The following is a 17,190-nucleotide window of genomic DNA, read 5'->3' on the forward strand; positions in this document are numbered from 1 at the left end:
ACTCAATGACATATCGGTGAAGAACCGTTACCCACTACCACTCATCTCCTCAGCCTTTGAGCCGCTCCAGGGGGCCACTGTGTTTTCCAAGCTGGATCTACGGAACGCCTACCACCTGGTGCGGATACGGGAAGGGGATGAGTGGAAAACCCGATAACCAGATGTTCATGCCTGACACGGTCCGCTACGCTGTCCTGGAGTGGGCCCACTCCTCCAGACTGGCCTGCCACCCGGGGTCCTGCTGGATCCTGGCATTTGTGCAACAATGCTTTTGGTGGCCCACCATGGTCCCTGACGTCTCCGCATTTGTCGCCGCTTGCACAGTGTGTGCTCAGAAGAAGACTCCTCAGCAAGCTCTGGCTGGCCTTCTGCAACCTCTACCTGTTCCTCACCATCCCTGGTCCCACATATCCCTGGATTTCATCACGGGTCTCCCCCTATCTGAGGGCAACACTGCCATCCTGACTGTGGTCGACCGGTTTTCCAAGACCGCCCACTTCAGTCCTCTGCCCAAACTACCCTCGACCAAGGAGACGGCCCAGCTCATGGTGCAGCACGTCTTCCTGATCCATGGACTGCCCATGGACATGGTCTCCGACCAGGGTCCTCAGTTCTCGTCCCAGTTCTGGAAGGCGTTCTGCACCCTCATTGGGTCGTCGGCCAGCCTGTCCTCTGGGTTCCACCCCCAGTCCAATGGCCAGTCAGAGCAAGCCAACCAAGACCTTGAGACAACTCTGCGCTGCCTGGTCTCCGCCAACCCCACTACCTGGAGCCAGCATCTTGTGTGGTGGAATACGCATGCAACACCCTTCGCCCTTTGAATGTTCCCTGGGGTATCAGTCCCCGCTCTTCCTGAGCAGGAGGAAGAGGTTGGCGTACCTTCTGCCCAGATGTTTGTCTCTCGCTGTCATCGTACCTGGAGGAAAGACCGGTCGCCCCTCCTCAAGACCACCTCCAGATATCAACGACAAGCGGATCGCCATCGGACCGCAGCTCCCTAGTATAATATCGGGCAGAAGGTATGGCTATCCACCCGGGATCTGCCCCTCTGGCTGGAATCCCGCAAACTCTCCCCCTGGTTTATTGGCCCGTTTCCCATCTCTAAAATGATTAGTCCCTCTGCTGTTCGTCTTCTGTTGCCCTGTACCCTTCATATACACCCCACCTTTCACGTGTCCTGTGTTAAACCCGTGTCTCACAGTTTTCTGTTTCCAGGCCCTACCCTCCTCCTTCGGCGTACACGGTGATAAGCCTCCTGAGTGTTCGACCACGGGGCAGGGTTTTTCAGTACCTGATTGACTGGGAGGGTTTTGGCCCGGAGGAGAGGTGCTGGGTCCCCGCTAGTGACATCCTGGACCTAGCCCTCATCGCCCCTAGGGGGAGGGGGGGGGGGGGGGTGCTGTCACACCCTGATCTGTTTCATCTGTCTTTGTGATTGTCTCCACCCCCCCTCCAGGTGTCGCCCATCTTCCCCATTTCCCCATTATCCCCTGTGTATTTATACCGGTGTTCTCTGTTTGTCTGTTACCAGTTCGTCTTGTTTGTCAAGTCAACCAGCGTTCTTGTATCAGCTCCTTTGACCCTTGCCTGTCCTGACCCTGAGCCCGCCCGCCCGCCCGCCTGACAACTCTGCCTGCCCCTGACCCTGCCTGCCGTCCTGTACCTTTGCCCCGTCTCTGGATTATTGACCTCTGTATGAAGGCACAAGGCGAGACCCAAATGCAGACACAGGAGGCAGATGGTTGGAGTCTTACAATGTTTATTAATCGAAAGGGGTAGGCAAGAGAATGGTCGTGGACAGGCAAAAAGGTCAAAACCAGATCAGAGTCCAGGACATACAGAGTTGCAGACAGGCTCATGGTCAGGGCAGGCAGAATGGTCAGGCAGGCGGGTACAAAGTCCAGAACAGGCAAGGGTCAAAACCGGGAGGACTAGAAAAAGGAGAATCCAAAAAGCAGGAGAACGGGAAAAACGCTGGTTGACTTGGAAACATACAAGACGAACTGGCACAGAGAGACAGGAAACACAGGGATAAATACACTAGGGAAAATAAGTGACACCTGGAGGGGGTGGAGACAATCACAAGGACAGGTGAAACAGATCAGGGCGTGACACTCTGCCTGATCTGACCCTGAGCCTGCCTGCCTGCCATCCTGTACCTTTGCCCCTGTTGCTGTAATAAACATTGTTACTTCGACACAGTCTGCCTCTGGGTCTTATCTTATCCTGATATTTTCATGTATTGTTGTGTATAATAACGTATATTTTTATGTGTATATGGTTGTGTAGTTTAATGTGTGTATTGTATTCTGACGTGTATTGTGGTGCTAAACATGGCTCATCTGGAAAAAAGACCTTGGTCTCAGCATTGACTCCCTGTCAAATAAAGGTTAAATAAAAACTTGACAGATCAGTACATATTACATTAATTTAACTTTTCATAATATGAACAAGGTCCCACTATCCTGGTTTCTATGCTAATGGGCAACAATGACATGTCATTGTTTGGATTGCATTTTGGCAACACAGTCAGCTCTTGGGGCTTATGCATCATCCTTTTATGGACTTTTATTATGTACATTTGCTACTGTAAATCTATTCACACGTAATACACACACTAGCAATTAAACACTCAAGGTCTACCTGAAGCATTTATCTTGGAAAGGTCTTTTTAAATCATGGGACCGGGTAACCCAAACCAATAAATGTTTCAAGAAAGCCTAATTCAGCACATTAACAAGTTCAGTGTGGTGCCCAGAGGAGGAAGCAGTGGAATTGGACATACAGAGAAGCCAAGGTAAACTAAACAGACATTAGTTCCAACACCATGCAGGCCTATATCAGGCCTTACTCTCTTACACCCATTTTGTGGATTGGCTTCTTATGCTACGTAATACAAAGATAGATGATTAGACATTTTAATACCTTGTAGCAGGATGCATCCCAGAGTATGTGGAACTTGTGAATGGATCAAGTACTGGATATGCAACCATTTTGTTTAAGTAAGAGGACATTTCCCACCATTAATATATAATGACTTGTGAGGACTTATGGAGGCATTCACAAAACTTTTCAAGTTGTTGTTCATTTAAAGTGGAAGAACCTTTATACCCATTGTCGTACATTGTACATTGTAGAAAATTAGGACACTGATATGTGTGCTGACATCAAATTGAACCTCATTTTATTTGTCACATGCTTTGTAAACATGTGTAGACTAACAGTGAAATACTTACTTTTCCAACAATGCTGAGTTAAATATTTAAAATAATGTATAAAATATAAACAAAATAATACAATAAGAATAATATAAAATAAAATAAAAGTCAATGACGTGAGCAGCAGAACTTTCCATAGGAAAATATGTGTACTTTAAGGGGCATAATCAGGGATCTGATTCGAGTTCTGACATGGTTTTGGGTGCTAGATCCAGACTATCGAACTAAGTGACTGCAGTCAGTGACTGTGCAGAAAATCACACAATTCAGAGTATACATTTTAGGGTTAGCCTAATTCTCTGACCGTCTGAGTTAAATCCATTGCCTACCAGATGTAAATTCCTCCACTGTGACGTTACTCTTGTGCAACGCAAATGATGAATGATAAAATTAATATGGCACAAGTTTGAGAAGAGAAACCTGACTGCGCCTGTCCAGAAGGCCGAGTTTGTATTTCCGTTTTTTTGCTAGAGGAACCCACTTTTTCAAAATTCATGCAGGATTCTTTCTTCACTGTAAAACAGCTAATTTAGGGAGCATTATCTGGGTTATAGCATTACACCATTTGAGTTTTTCAATTGTAACATCCGTGTTTGAGTTTTGAAACCAGTGAAGCAGTGGAACTTTGATGTGGAAATGCCTGGCACATTATATCATGTCTCATGGAAAGCTTTCGAAGGAAATTCAGACAGATAAAGGTATGCGTAGACATTTGGATCCATTTGAGTTTCTCCTTAAGAAATCCATGCAATTGTATTATTTAAGGTAGACTCAGCAATATGACATCATCATCAGCGGTGAGACTTCTTCCTTACAGTAGTCAACAACAACCAAATTAAAATCTGCCAAGACTGTAAGCACCGGTTGTTCACAATTTATATCCGCCCCTTACAGGGACACCTGCATTTGTAAAAGCAAAAATTGGAATTGTGTTGTTATTGATTTCTGTAAGCAGGAAGTCACCACTCATTTGATGTCACATTGTGGAGTCTACCTTTAATGTGGCACTGCTGTCTTGATTTGAGCGTCATTATTGACATAGTTGTGTGTAGCACATTACAATGTACACCAGATGTTTTAAGTACTAACCGATCGAGAAGCAACTTGTCAAAAATCCACATTCCTACTGTATTTAGATTTCAGTTTGGACTTCCTGTTCATTGTTTCAGCCAGTGTTTAAAACTTAATTCCTAAAATAAAGTTCTATAAAACCATTTTAAGTTCTTAAAGTTGTTGCTTTAAAACTGGACAGAACAGTAGTTAATGGAACTGAACTGAAATGCTTGGATAGTAGAACCAGGCGGTATATTATGATGTGTAATTAGGGATCATGTTCTTCTTTTGCCACTTGTCATCTTTGGAAAACATTTCCTTCCTTCTTTTTCCAACTGAATGAACTAATACGTTCCATATCAGTATGGAAACTATATGAACTAATACGTTCCATATCAGTATGGAAACTATATGAACTAATACGTTCCATATCAGTATGGAAACTATATGAACTAATACGTTCCATATCAGTATGGAAACTATATGAACTAATACGTTCCATATCAGTATGGAAACTATATGAACTAATACGTTCCATATCAGTATGGAAACTATATGAACTAATACGTTCCATATCAGTATGGAAACTATATATGTCCACATTGGATGAAACAACCCCCGTAGCTATGTAATAGGAGTTTGATCGATACTTTAATGTTGGTATAACATTAATTTCTCTGCTTTAGTCCACTGGAAAATAAAGTTACATAGCTCATGGATTCTCCCCTTTTGAGCACAGTAGGTGTTCTGAAATCCCATGAAACAATATCCCCCAGAAGACACTCTTCGGTGTTGTAGTACCAAGTTTCCGATCCTAACTTATAACTCTGACATCCTTCTATCCCTTTTATTCCTATTTGTTTCCACGGTAGCCAAGAGGTGGGGAGTTCAACGGTGAAACTTCTTTATTCAGCAGTACATGGTAGAGAATAAGCAGCCAGAAACCAACCTTTCAGTCACCCCTGTGCTGTGCCACTCCTGCCTTCTCAGGCTAACACCCATGGGAGACGTCTAACACTATGACTGTCTATTCACTCAGCAACTCAATAACAATAACCTCTGACCCCTATAGGAAGAGCTGCATCTCCTACTTGTACTACAGTATCACAGCTAATACCACTACTAAAACTACTACTCAGTGGTGCAAAGTACTTAAGTAAAAATGCTTCAAAGTACTACTTAAGTAGTTTTTTGGGGTATCTTTACTTTACTATTAACTTTTACTTCACGACATTCCTAAAGAAAAATAATGTATTTTTTACTCCATACATTTTACCTGAGACACAAAAGTACTTGTAACATTTTGAATGCATTCCTACTGCCTCTAAATTGGCAGACTCACTGAACACACATGCTTTGTTTGTAAATGAGTGTTGGAGTGTGCCACTTGATATCTGTAAAAAAAAAAATGGTGTCGTCTGGATTGCTTAATATAAGGAATTATTTATACGTTTACTTTTAAAGCTTAAGTATTTTTTAGCAATTACATTTACTTTAGATACTTAAGTATATTTAAAACCAAATACTTTTAGACTCAAGTAGTACTTTACTGGGTGACTTTGACTTGAGTCATTTTCTTATTAAGGTATCTTTACTTTTACTCAAGTATGACAACTGGATACTTTTTCCCACCACTGCTACCTCTACAACAACTACTACAAATACAAGTACAACCATTCCCTTAACAGATAGCTCCTCCTCTTCTAATGATGCAATGGGAAAAAAACATTAACTGACAGTTACTGTATATCATCTGAATCGTCTCCCTACGATACTGTTTTAACAGCACCATACTTCACTCTCCCTCACTAGGTGTTATAGAGGATTACAGTAGGAGGGGAAATATTTCAGCGACCTTTCCTTCGCAATAGTAGTAGGTGCTAAGACCAATCGAAGCGTTCCAGTCCTGCCAGGTTATAAATAGCTGTTGAGGAGGGTGTGTGCATGCTCAGCACCTTTTCCTATGAGGAGCCTACCTGTCATCACCAAAATCCTTTGTTTACAGTGGGCATAATAGAATGTGTAACAGATTGAATTATATTGACTGTTTTTTTGTATTGATCTGTCACTTTTGATTTATCCAAACAGTACAGCGAATAGGGTTTGACATTTTCTATTTGACAAAATAATGTTATTAAAATCATGATTGTTTTTCCGTAAGGGTACATTTTTCCCCCCGTGAGAGTACAATTGACCCTAACAAGCTGTCTTTCTCTATTGAGGACTCCCTGACATCAGAATGAGTCTTCAGCCATACTGCGTACTCTATATCTCTCCTCTTTTGATTGAATTGTAGGTTTGGCAATGCTGCAACCAGGGGCTCTGTTGAACACTTGAAGCTCAGAGGAAAGAGTTTAAACATTAAGGTTAGGGGTCATTGCTGTTGATTCTGGGGTGGAATTTCAGTTTTCATTGGGCTGATTAACTTAAATGGGTTCTTTTATTGGTATAACCTACGCATTCGGGCAAAAAAACAAAAAAAACATTGGATGGAGAAGCAGGATTTTATTATGAACACAGTAGTGTGGGGTTTGACTCCATGTTTTACAGATTGGGCTGAGGCTTGGTTCCAACTAAAATCATTTCTGGGACGAATGCAAAATCTTGGGAGATTCAATACATTTTAACTTGTGCATGTTCTAACTTGGTGTGAGATTAAATTATTATTTGCGAAGATTATGGTGTAAAATGTATTTTATACCAACTGAATTTTATCAGATGAACTAACTCCCATTTAGTTCCCTATCATGTTAAAATCCCTATCTGACATTACATGGTCAAAGTGACAGGGCATAGACTGACCCTTCCACAGTGAAGGCTACAGGATCTGCTTGTCGGAAAGTGTGGCTGACTGTAGAGGAGAGAAGCCTGTGTTGAGAGTCAGGGACTCCCTCCTCTGGTGAAAATGAGACACACTGATTTACATAAGGAAGATTTCCACTACAGGACAGCCTGTCTTATAGTTTTACTTGAGGAAAAAAACAAAACATACTCACACAAAGCTAAACATATATATTTTAAAATACTTTAAAAAATGATTTCAGAGTAATGACAATGAAGGTTCAGTGACTCTAAAGGAAAAAACATGAGATTTATTTGATCACCACTGATATCCACAATTCAACACTATCCTCCCTTTTTGTTCTGCTGATTAGAGTGCAATTTTACCAACACAAAATTATCAAGGTTAATAAATAAAAACAGGTTATTTACAATTATGCAGTGTCATTCTACCACAATTGATGGTTTGAAACCTCCAAAGTCCACATTATACAAAATAAATTAGTTGTCAGTGCTAACAAAATTCTGTGCAAAAAGGCATGTCAAAATTCAAAGGGTTTCAATAATGTTTGAAACGTCAACTAAAATAAGGAGATGTACAGTAGGTTACACAATACAAAATGCCTGTAATTCCAACACACTGGGCACACACTGGTTCAATCAATGTTGTTTTCATGTCATTTCAATGAAATGTACATCTGTGTACTGTGGGAACTGTACACTAAGAGCAGTGAATTAGTAGTTATGCCACACTGTATGCATTCGTTGACTCAAATAATTCACACATTTTAACAGTAACATGGTAATAGGCTACATCTTTATAATGCGTCAAATTAGCTAAAATAATATAAATGGAGATAATACAACACAATGTCATTAGTACCAGTCTCTGAATTTACTGAATGGTAGGAATTGGGAGGAACAGTATGGGAGGAATTTATTCATTTTTTTTCTTCAAATGTGTACTAATACATATTGAACATCAACACATTCTCCTGGGCCATCCACTCTGAGCAGGTGAAGTGTTATTTTCTATTCCAGACATGTCTGTGTCTGTGGGGAGAAGCAGTGGGAATTGTGGGGGTAGGCTCTGGGTGAGGTGAGGGGTCAGCCGGACAGTGGTCAGAGTATTTTCAGCTATGGCTTGAATTGGCTTCATGTCACAGCTAAAGTGAATCATGCAATGATACTGTGTGGCCAGAACTGGCGTCAGGAGTGGGCAGTGGCCACATGACAGGGTAGCCTACGGACTCCCTGGCCTAGAGGACACAGCTAATCCGGGGGCCAAAGTGGAATATACGTCTTGGCTACAAATAGCATCCTGTTAGTGGCTGAATATTGACCATGCTCTTCAGTTTGGACAAACTGTTTTACCATTCGCCGCCCCGACGTACAAAATGACAGACACACACACGTTGACATCTGAGCCTGTGGGTTATCATGCTATATTGAACCACCAAGCCACCTCCACTTGGCTGGGTTGTAGTCGTTAAGTGACGCACAAACACATACACAAACAGAACTGATCAGTTCACTCATCCATCTTTAAACCCCAGACTGTTTTTAACATCAAATTGCATAAAGTCCTTGAGAAATGCTACTTCAATACCAATGTTATCCATTAACAGATTGTGCCGTAAAGGTTTTTGAATCTGTAATGTAACCATGTCATAATTTTAGGGGGAATATAAAATAATTACATTTCACATTATATTTCCAATGTAACTACAACAATTACTTTTAAGAAATATGTGCAATTAAAACATAATTACCAATTCAATGCATTTTAGACTGACAAGCATGTATTCTTTTTTTATGCAAGTATGTAAGTCAAATCCAAGCAGGTGTTCCTTGTTACAGTTTTATAGGCCTGATGTTTAGATACCAAACAGGATTTCTATATTCCCTAAAAATTGTTAATGAATCATTCCATGATTAAGAGGCACACATAGCCCTCTGTTAGTACATTATGGAATGTATTTCCTGATGGTATTCACACATTTCTAGACATGTTACCATGACAAAACACAGAATTCCGGTTCCAGCTTCAGTCTACATGGTATGGAATTCCCAACCAGCGATAGTCAATCCAACCACCAATCCAATCAGCCTGGAAACATACTCAGTCTCTACATCTAAACAAGGGAAGTATTGTAGACTTGCACAACTTTCTCTCTTCTCAAATCAAACTTTTTTTCTTCCCACACCATCTCTTCCAATTACACAATAACCTTTAAGAATAAATGAAAGGGGAAGGGAACCCTTTAGGTCCTAATAAAGATATGCTCTGTTAGATGAGAGAGGTAGGGAGGAGTGAAAGCAGAGACCTCTCTCCCAGTGCACAGAATCAGGGATGGAGGTACTATATGGTGATGGTGGTGGCGGCGGGGACAGCTGCCTCCTCGTCCCTCTCTAAGTGGTGAGCTTGGAGTAGTTGGGAGGCGAGAAGCGTCTGCGCAGGTACTTGAGGATGTAGAGGGGCAGACAGCTCACCAGGGTGATAACCGTCACCTTCCACAGGAACGACATCGTGGCAATGAAATATACATCTAGAAACAGTACAGGAAACAGAGGGCAGGATGGTGGGTCATTCAAACAGAAATGTTTATACAGTGCCCTCCGTAATTATTGGGACAGTGACATTTTGTTTTTTATTTTGGCTCTGTACTCCAGCACTTTTGTATTTGAAATGATACAATGACTATGGAGGATAAAGTGCTGACTGTCAGCGCTAATTTGAGGGTATTTTCATTCATATCGGGTGAACCGTACCCCCATTTTAGGCGACCAAAAGTACTTTGATAAATTAACTTATATGTGTATTAAAGTAGTAAAAGGTTTAGCATTTGGTCCCAAATTCCTAGCATGCAATGATTACACCAAGCTTGTGACTCCACAAACTTGTTGGATGCATTTGCTTTTTTTAAATTTATTCTTTTACTTTAAGTGAATACTTTTGGTCCCCTAAAAGAAAAATGGGGGGACTACGTACAAAAAGTGCCGTTATTTCCAAATGGTTTAACCGATATGGATGAAAATACCCTCAAATTAAAGAGGACAGTCTGCACTTCAACCTCATCATCATTGTATAATTTCAAATCTAAAGTGCTGGAGTACAGAGCCAAAATAAGAAAAAAATGTTTCACAGTCCCAATAATTACAGAGGGCACTGTATATGAGGAAATTAGTAAGTATAACTGAATGTAACCAGACTAGTATGACTACTGTTTGTGTTTCAGTTGCCACTACTCAGGTCATTTAGTGACTTAAACGGTTATGTTAGATGCAGCCAATTTTATCTCAATATCAAATCATTTCTGGGTAACAATATGAAATGTCCTCTCCCTGTCAAATGCGTTTATTTTCAGCAAACTTAACATGTGTAAATATTTGTATGAACATAACAAGGTTCAACAACTGAGACATAAACTGAACAAGTTCCACAGACATGCGACTAACAGAAATTGAATAATGTGTCCCTGAACAAAGGGGGGTCAAAACCAAAAGTTACAGTCAGTATCTGGTGTGGCCACCAGCTGCATTAATTACTGCAGTGCATCTCCTCCTCATGGACTGCACCAGATTTGCCAGTTCTTGCTGTGAGATGTTAACCCACTCTTCCACCAAGGCACCTGCAAGATCCAGGAAATTTCTGGGGGGAATGGCCCTAGCCCTCACCCTCCGATCCAACAGGTCCCAGACGTGCTCAATGGGATTGAGATCCGGGCTCTTCGCTGGCCATGGCAGAACACTGACATTTCTGTCTTGCAGGAAATCATGCACAGAACGAGCAGTATGGCTGGTGGAATTGTCATGCTGGAGGGTCATGTCAGGATGAGTCTGCAGGAAGGGTCACACGAGGGAGGAGGATGTCTTCCCTGTAACACACAGCGTTGAGATTGCCTGCAATGACAACAAGCTCAGTCCGATGATGCTGTGACACACCGCCCCAGACCATGACGAACACTCCACCTCCAAATCGATCCCACTCCAGAGTACAGGCCTCTGTGTAACGCTCATTCCTTTGACGATATACGCGAATCCGACCATCACCCCTGGTGAGACAAAACCACGACTCGTCAGTGAAGAGCACTTTTCGCCAGTCCTGTCTTGTCCAGCGACGGTGGGTTTGTGCCCGTTGTTGCCGGTGATGTCTGGTGAGGACCTGCCTTACAACAGGCCTACAAGTCCTCAGTCTAGCCTCTCTCAGCCTATTGCGGACAGTCTGAGCACTGATGGAGGGATTGTGCGTTCCTGGTGTAACTCGGGCAGTTGTTGCCATCCTGTACCTGTCCCGCAGTTGTGATGTTCAGATGTACCGATCCTGTGCAGGTGTTGTTACACGTGGTCTGCCACTGCGAGGACGATCAGCTGTCCGTCCTGTCTCCCTGTAGCACTGTCTTAGGTGTCTCACAGTACAGACATTGCAATTTATTGCCCTGGCCACATCTGCAGTCCTCATGCCTCCTTGCAGCATGCCAAAGGCGCGTTCACGCAGATGAGCAGGGACCCTGAGCATCTTCTTTTGGTGTTTTTCCAGTCAGTAGAAAGGCCTCTTTAGTGTCCTAAGTTTTCATAACTGTGACCTTAATTGTCTACCGTCTGTAAGCTGTTAGTGTCTTAACGACGTTTCCACAGGTGCATGTTCATTAATTGTTTATGGTTCATTGAACAAGCATGGGAAACCCTTTACAATGAAGATCTGTGAAGTTATTTGGATTTTTACTAATTATCTTTGAAAGTCAGGGTCCTGAAAAGGGGATGTTTCTTTTTTTGTTGAGTTTAGTACATTACTGTGATTGTTTATTTTTGACTATTTTAATAGAAAACAAACATAGCTTCTTAGCAAAGAGCAATTTCTCAGTGGCGAGTGGAAAACTGAAAACTAGCTGTTATTTGCAGAGAGGTTTAGACCTCTTTGTATTATTGATCTATTAACTAATTTACCGCATGGTGATGTCACCAGGCAGGCCAAAACTCCATTCCACTAAAACAGACGGTCTTTTCAATCATCTTAAACTAAAAAGGGCATTACCATCATTTCACAGTATTATTCCAACCTCATAGTATGGAAATACATAACACACAGGAAAATCACGTTTTTGACTGCACTGGGCCTTTGAAAAACAGGAGATTAGGGAGACCTAGCATGTTGCCAATACAGCAGATGAGTGAAATGGATTACCATGTAATGGACTTGGATTCAAGCTGTTCCATTCAGGGACATTATGTACCCTTTGTGTTACTTGTGTCGTTAAATGTTAAAATTACCTCTTTTAAGAAAGAGAAGAATGAGAAGGGCACTTTTGACCACGTTCAGGTCATAATGCTGTGGTCTGAAAATGGACCTCCACACCCCACATAAAGGCCTAAAATAACAGTTGGAAAACGCAACTAGAGACTGAAGTAACTGATCGGAATATATGCAACTAGTCAATTTGTCACATTTCTCGCTTTACTTGGGCTTTTTAAGTGACAAATGTCTGCAGCCTACCACTGTCTATATTTCATACACTACATAATACAGCCGACATAAAATTCCATAACAAACATCAGCAGCAGTGTGTGAGGTTCTACATGTGGTACAATCGTTTCTAAACTACAGCAGGCTGTTTAGTCATAAACACAAAGACCTTGGCCAGCGTGTGTGTGGTAGCGGGAGCAGGAAACTAACACGAGGCTTTGGCATTTCCACTCCAACACTCTTGCATGCCGGTGGCTGGCTGCACTCCTCTGGTACTATTTGTTACTTTATTCACCTTTCGCAGGACTTCCTACAGTCAGTAACCTCCAGGTCTCAGACAGCCCAGCCTTCCTACAGTCAGTAACCTCCAGGTCTCAGACAGCCCAGCCTTCCTACAGTCAGTAACCTCCAGGTCTCAGACAGCCCAGCCTTCCTACAGTCAGTAACCTCCAGGTCTCAGACAGCCCAGCCTTCCTACAGTCAGTAACCTCCAGGTCTCAGACAGCCCAGCCTTCCTACAGTCAGTAACCTCCAGGTCTCAGACAGCCCAGCCTTCCTACAGTCAGTAACCTCCAGGTCTCAGACAGCCCAGCCTTCCTACAGTCAGTAACCTCCAGGTCTCAGACAGCCCAGCCTTCCTACAGTCAGTAACCTCCAGGTCTCAGACAGCCCAGCCTTCCTACAGTCAGTAACCTCCAGGTCTCAGACAGCCCAGCCTTCCTACAGTCAGTAACCTCCAGGTCTCAGACAGCCCAGCCTTCCTACAGTCAGTAACCTCCAGGTCTCAGACAGCCCAGCCTTCCTACAGTCAGTAACCTCCAGGTCTCAGACAGCCCAGCCTTCCTACAGTCAGTAACCTCCAGGTCTCAGACAGCCCAGCCTTCCTACAGTCAGTAACCTCCAGGTCTCAGACAGCCCAGCCTTCCTACAGTCAGTAACCTCCAGGTCTCAGACAGCCCAGCCTTCCTACAGTCAGTAACCTCCAGGTCTCAGACAGCCCAGCCTTCCTACAGTCAGTAACCTCCAGGTCTCAGACAGCCCAGCCTTCCTACAGTCAGTAACCTCCAGGTCTCAGACAGCCCAGCCTTCCTACAGTCAGTAACCTCCAGGTCTCAGACAGCCCAGCCTTCCTACAGTCAGTAACCTCCAGGTCTCAGACAGCCCAGCCTTCCTACAGTCAGTAACCTCCAGGTCTCAGACAGCCCAGCCTTCCTACAGTCAGTAACCTCCAGGTCTCAGACAGCCCAGCCTTCCTACAGTCAGTAACCTCCAGGTCTCAGACAGCCCAGCCTTCCTACAGTCAGTAACCTCCAGGTCTCAGACAGCCCAGCCTTCCTACAGTCAGTAACCTCCAGGTCTCAGACAGCCCAGCCTTCCTACAGTCAGTAACCTCCAGGTCTCAGACAGCCCAGCCTTCCTACAGTCAGTAACCTCCAGGTCTCAGACAGCCCAGCCTTCCTACAGTCAGTAACCTCCAGGTCTCAGACAGCCCAGCCTTCCTACAGTCAGTAACCTCCAGGTCTCAGACAGCCCAGCCTTCCTACAGTCAGTAACCTCCAGGTCTCAGACAGCCCAGCCTTCCTACAGTCAGTAACCTCCAGGTCTCAGACAGCCCAGCCTTCCTACAGTCAGTAACCTCCAGGTCTCAGACAGCCCAGCCTTCCTACAGTCAGTAACCTCCAGGTCTCAGACAGCCCAGCCTTCCTACAGTCAGTAACCTCCAGGTCTCAGACAGCCCAGCCTTCCTACAGTCAGTAACCTCCAGGTCTCAGACAGCCCAGCCTTCCTACAGTCAGTAACCTCCAGGTCTCAGACAGCCCAGCCTTCCTACAGTCAGTAACCTCCAGGTCTCAGACAGCCCAGCCTTCCTACAGTCAGTAACCTCCAGGTCTCAGACAGCCCAGCCTTCCTACAGTCAGTAACCTCCAGGTCTCAGACAGCCCAGCCTTCCTACAGTCAGTAACCTCCAGGTCTCAGACAGCCCAGCCTTCCTACAGTCAGTAACCTCCAGGTCTCAGACAGCCCAGCCTTCCTACAGTCAGTAACCTCCAGGTCTCAGACAGCCCAGCCTTCCTACAGTCAGTAACCTCCAGGTCTCAGACAGCCCAGCCTTCCTACAGTCAGTAACCTCCAGGTCTCAGACAGCCCAGCCTTCCTACAGTCAGTAACCTCCAGGTCTCAGACAGCCCAGCCTTCCTACAGTCAGTAACCTCCAGGTCTCAGACAGCCCAGCCTTCCTACAGTCAGTAACCTCCAGGTCTCAGACAGCCCAGCCTTCCTACAGTCAGTAACCTCCAGGTCTCAGACAGCCCAGCCTTCCTACAGTCAGTAACCTCCAGGTCTCAGACAGCCCAGCCTTCCTACAGTCAGTAACCTCCAGGTCTCAGACAGCCCAGCCTTCCTACAGTCAGTAACCTCCAGGTCTCAGACAGCCCAGCCTTCCTACAGTCAGTAACCTCCAGGTCTCAGACAGCCCAGCCTTCCTACAGTCAGTAACCTCCAGGTCTCAGACAGCCCAGCCTTCCTACAGTCAGTAACCTCCAGGTCTCAGACAGCCCAGCCTTCCTACAGTCAGTAACCTCCAGGTCTCAGACAGCCCAGCCTTCCTACAGTCAGTAACCTCCAGGTCTCAGACAGCCCAGCCTTCCTACAGTCAGTAACCTCCAGGTCTCAGACAGCCCAGCCTTCCTACAGTCAGTAACCTCCAGGTCTCAGACAGCCCAGCCTTCCTACAGTCAGTAACCTCCAGGTCTCAGACAGCCCAGCCTTCCTACAGTCAGTAACCTCCAGGTCTCAGACAGCCCAGCCTTCCTACAGTCAGTAACCTCCAGGTCTCAGACAGCCCAGCCTTCCTACAGTCAGTAACCTCCAGGTCTCAGACAGCCCAGGGGCACAGTATGAATGGAGAAGAGCCTGTCATCACTGAATGCTGACGTACAACTCCAAGGGCAGTGAAAGCCCATTACTATCAATCTATCACTGTGTACAGGTTAATACAATTGTTGATACATTATTATTTGTCTCATCTGTATCAAAATTCCTGGCATCGGAATTCCTTGGCCAGAAACATGTCATCAAATGTGTGTGGGTGTTAAGTATGTGTTTTACCCACCTATGAACTCGTGGAGGAAGACGAGCGAGGCGATGTAGCAGGCCAGACTGAGTAGCTCGGCTACGATCATGAGCCAGTGCCATGTCTGGATGGTGAGCGCCACCATCAACAGCTCCGTGAGGATCAAAGAGGTGAAGGAGATGGCCACAATGTGGACAAACTCTGACTCAAACAGCAGCATCGCCCCATACATGATGATACTGCCTGAGAAGCACAGAGAATAGGTTAGCACAATGTCAAAAGCACTGCTACTGCTTGTATGGATGTGCATGTGCTTTTATTTTCAATCAACAGACATCTCTATGGTGCCGTTTAAATGCATGACTGGCAAACTTTAATGCTCAACCTGAACCTTGGCTCTAACTGTTCTGTTATACACCAGTTATTCCAACGCTACAATCAGAGGAATGGACTACAGAAATACAATGAAGAGAGTGTGAAGTCAGTACAGTACAGCCACAGCTATATCTTTTGCATAAAAAAATAAGGGCATCGATGTCAGGATTTGTAGCTGTGACGGGAAGAGGAAGTGTAACACTTCTCCATGTTATTGTGACCTTAAAACGGAACGTAAAAATACACTTCCTGCGATTGAAAATGTAATTAATACCAACAGATCTGACATGGGACAGTTATGTATAAAATACAGCAACATTGTACTTCACATTGTTGGGATAAACCAGATGTACATTTTCCGTTGGACATTTGGTACATTGGACAATAAAATTATATTATTCATATAAAAGCATACAAAACATTGCTTCCATGGACAACTGTTATGAAATCGATACCAAACAATCCACCAATGTCCTTAAACACAGAAACCAAAGCCTACTCAATAGCAAATAAGGATAAAAAGGATAACGGCAAAGGAAATATCAGAATATTCTGCCACATCTGTTTTGAGAGGGAGAGGTGGGAGGTAGGGGTTGAGCGCTGAGCTGTAGACTAAAGGTTTAGGGTGTAGCTTTGGATGATTCTGGCAACGCCTTTGCAATACCAATAGTCCTTGTTATTTAACATTTACAAACCACAGACATAAATAAACTCCACTACTAGCAATTAAGAAGAAAGTGTGTGGGCCGGTGGGGAGCATCATGGATCCTACACCACAGAGCAGGGCAGTTTCTAAACTACTATCTGAGTGAGAGAGGCCTAAAGGAATTAACAAAAAAACATAAATTCCTAAGAATCTATAGGAATGCCTATCAATAGCTACTCAAGCGTTTATTTCCACTTATTTCCATTACACACTGCATCAATGTCTTCTTACCTTGGTAGATACTTATTAGGACCCATATCAGAAAGGTCTTAAAGGATAGAGGTCGACCCTGAGAGAGGAATAGAAAAATAACACATTTCATTTAATACAATATAATTATTTATAAATACACTCAGGATAACAATGAAAGCTGAATAGAGTTCAAAATAAATGTGTGTGTATACTGTAGATATACTACTCTGAAGGTTATGGAGGTTTATGCAGTTCATCATTTTGAAATAATGCATATTATACTGCCATATTCGATAGCCAATAAAGTAACATAATGAAGACAGTGTGT

General features: G+C 43.8%; 1 protein-coding gene across 1 annotated transcript in view; it reads right to left on the reverse strand.

The window, feature by feature from the left end:
- Window positions 1-7,341: 7,341 nt before the first annotated feature.
- Window positions 7,342-17,190, reverse strand: part of LOC115165593 (probable phospholipid-transporting ATPase IIA) — a 39,526-nt gene continuing 29,677 nt past the window's right edge. The window contains exons 26-28 of the mRNA XM_029718801.1: window positions 16,902-16,959; window positions 15,629-15,832; window positions 7,342-9,601 (exon numbers count right to left, since the gene is read on the reverse strand). Coding sequence (XP_029574661.1) covers window positions 9,465-9,601; window positions 15,629-15,832; window positions 16,902-16,959 — 399 coding nt within the window. The 3' untranslated portion in view covers window positions 7,342-9,464. The remainder of the gene's footprint in view (window positions 9,602-15,628; window positions 15,833-16,901; window positions 16,960-17,190) is intronic.

This window comes from Salmo trutta, chromosome 28 (assembly GCF_901001165.1).
Source record: "Salmo trutta chromosome 28, fSalTru1.1, whole genome shotgun sequence".
In the NCBI taxonomy this organism is placed as follows: domain Eukaryota; kingdom Metazoa; phylum Chordata; class Actinopteri; order Salmoniformes; family Salmonidae; genus Salmo; species Salmo trutta.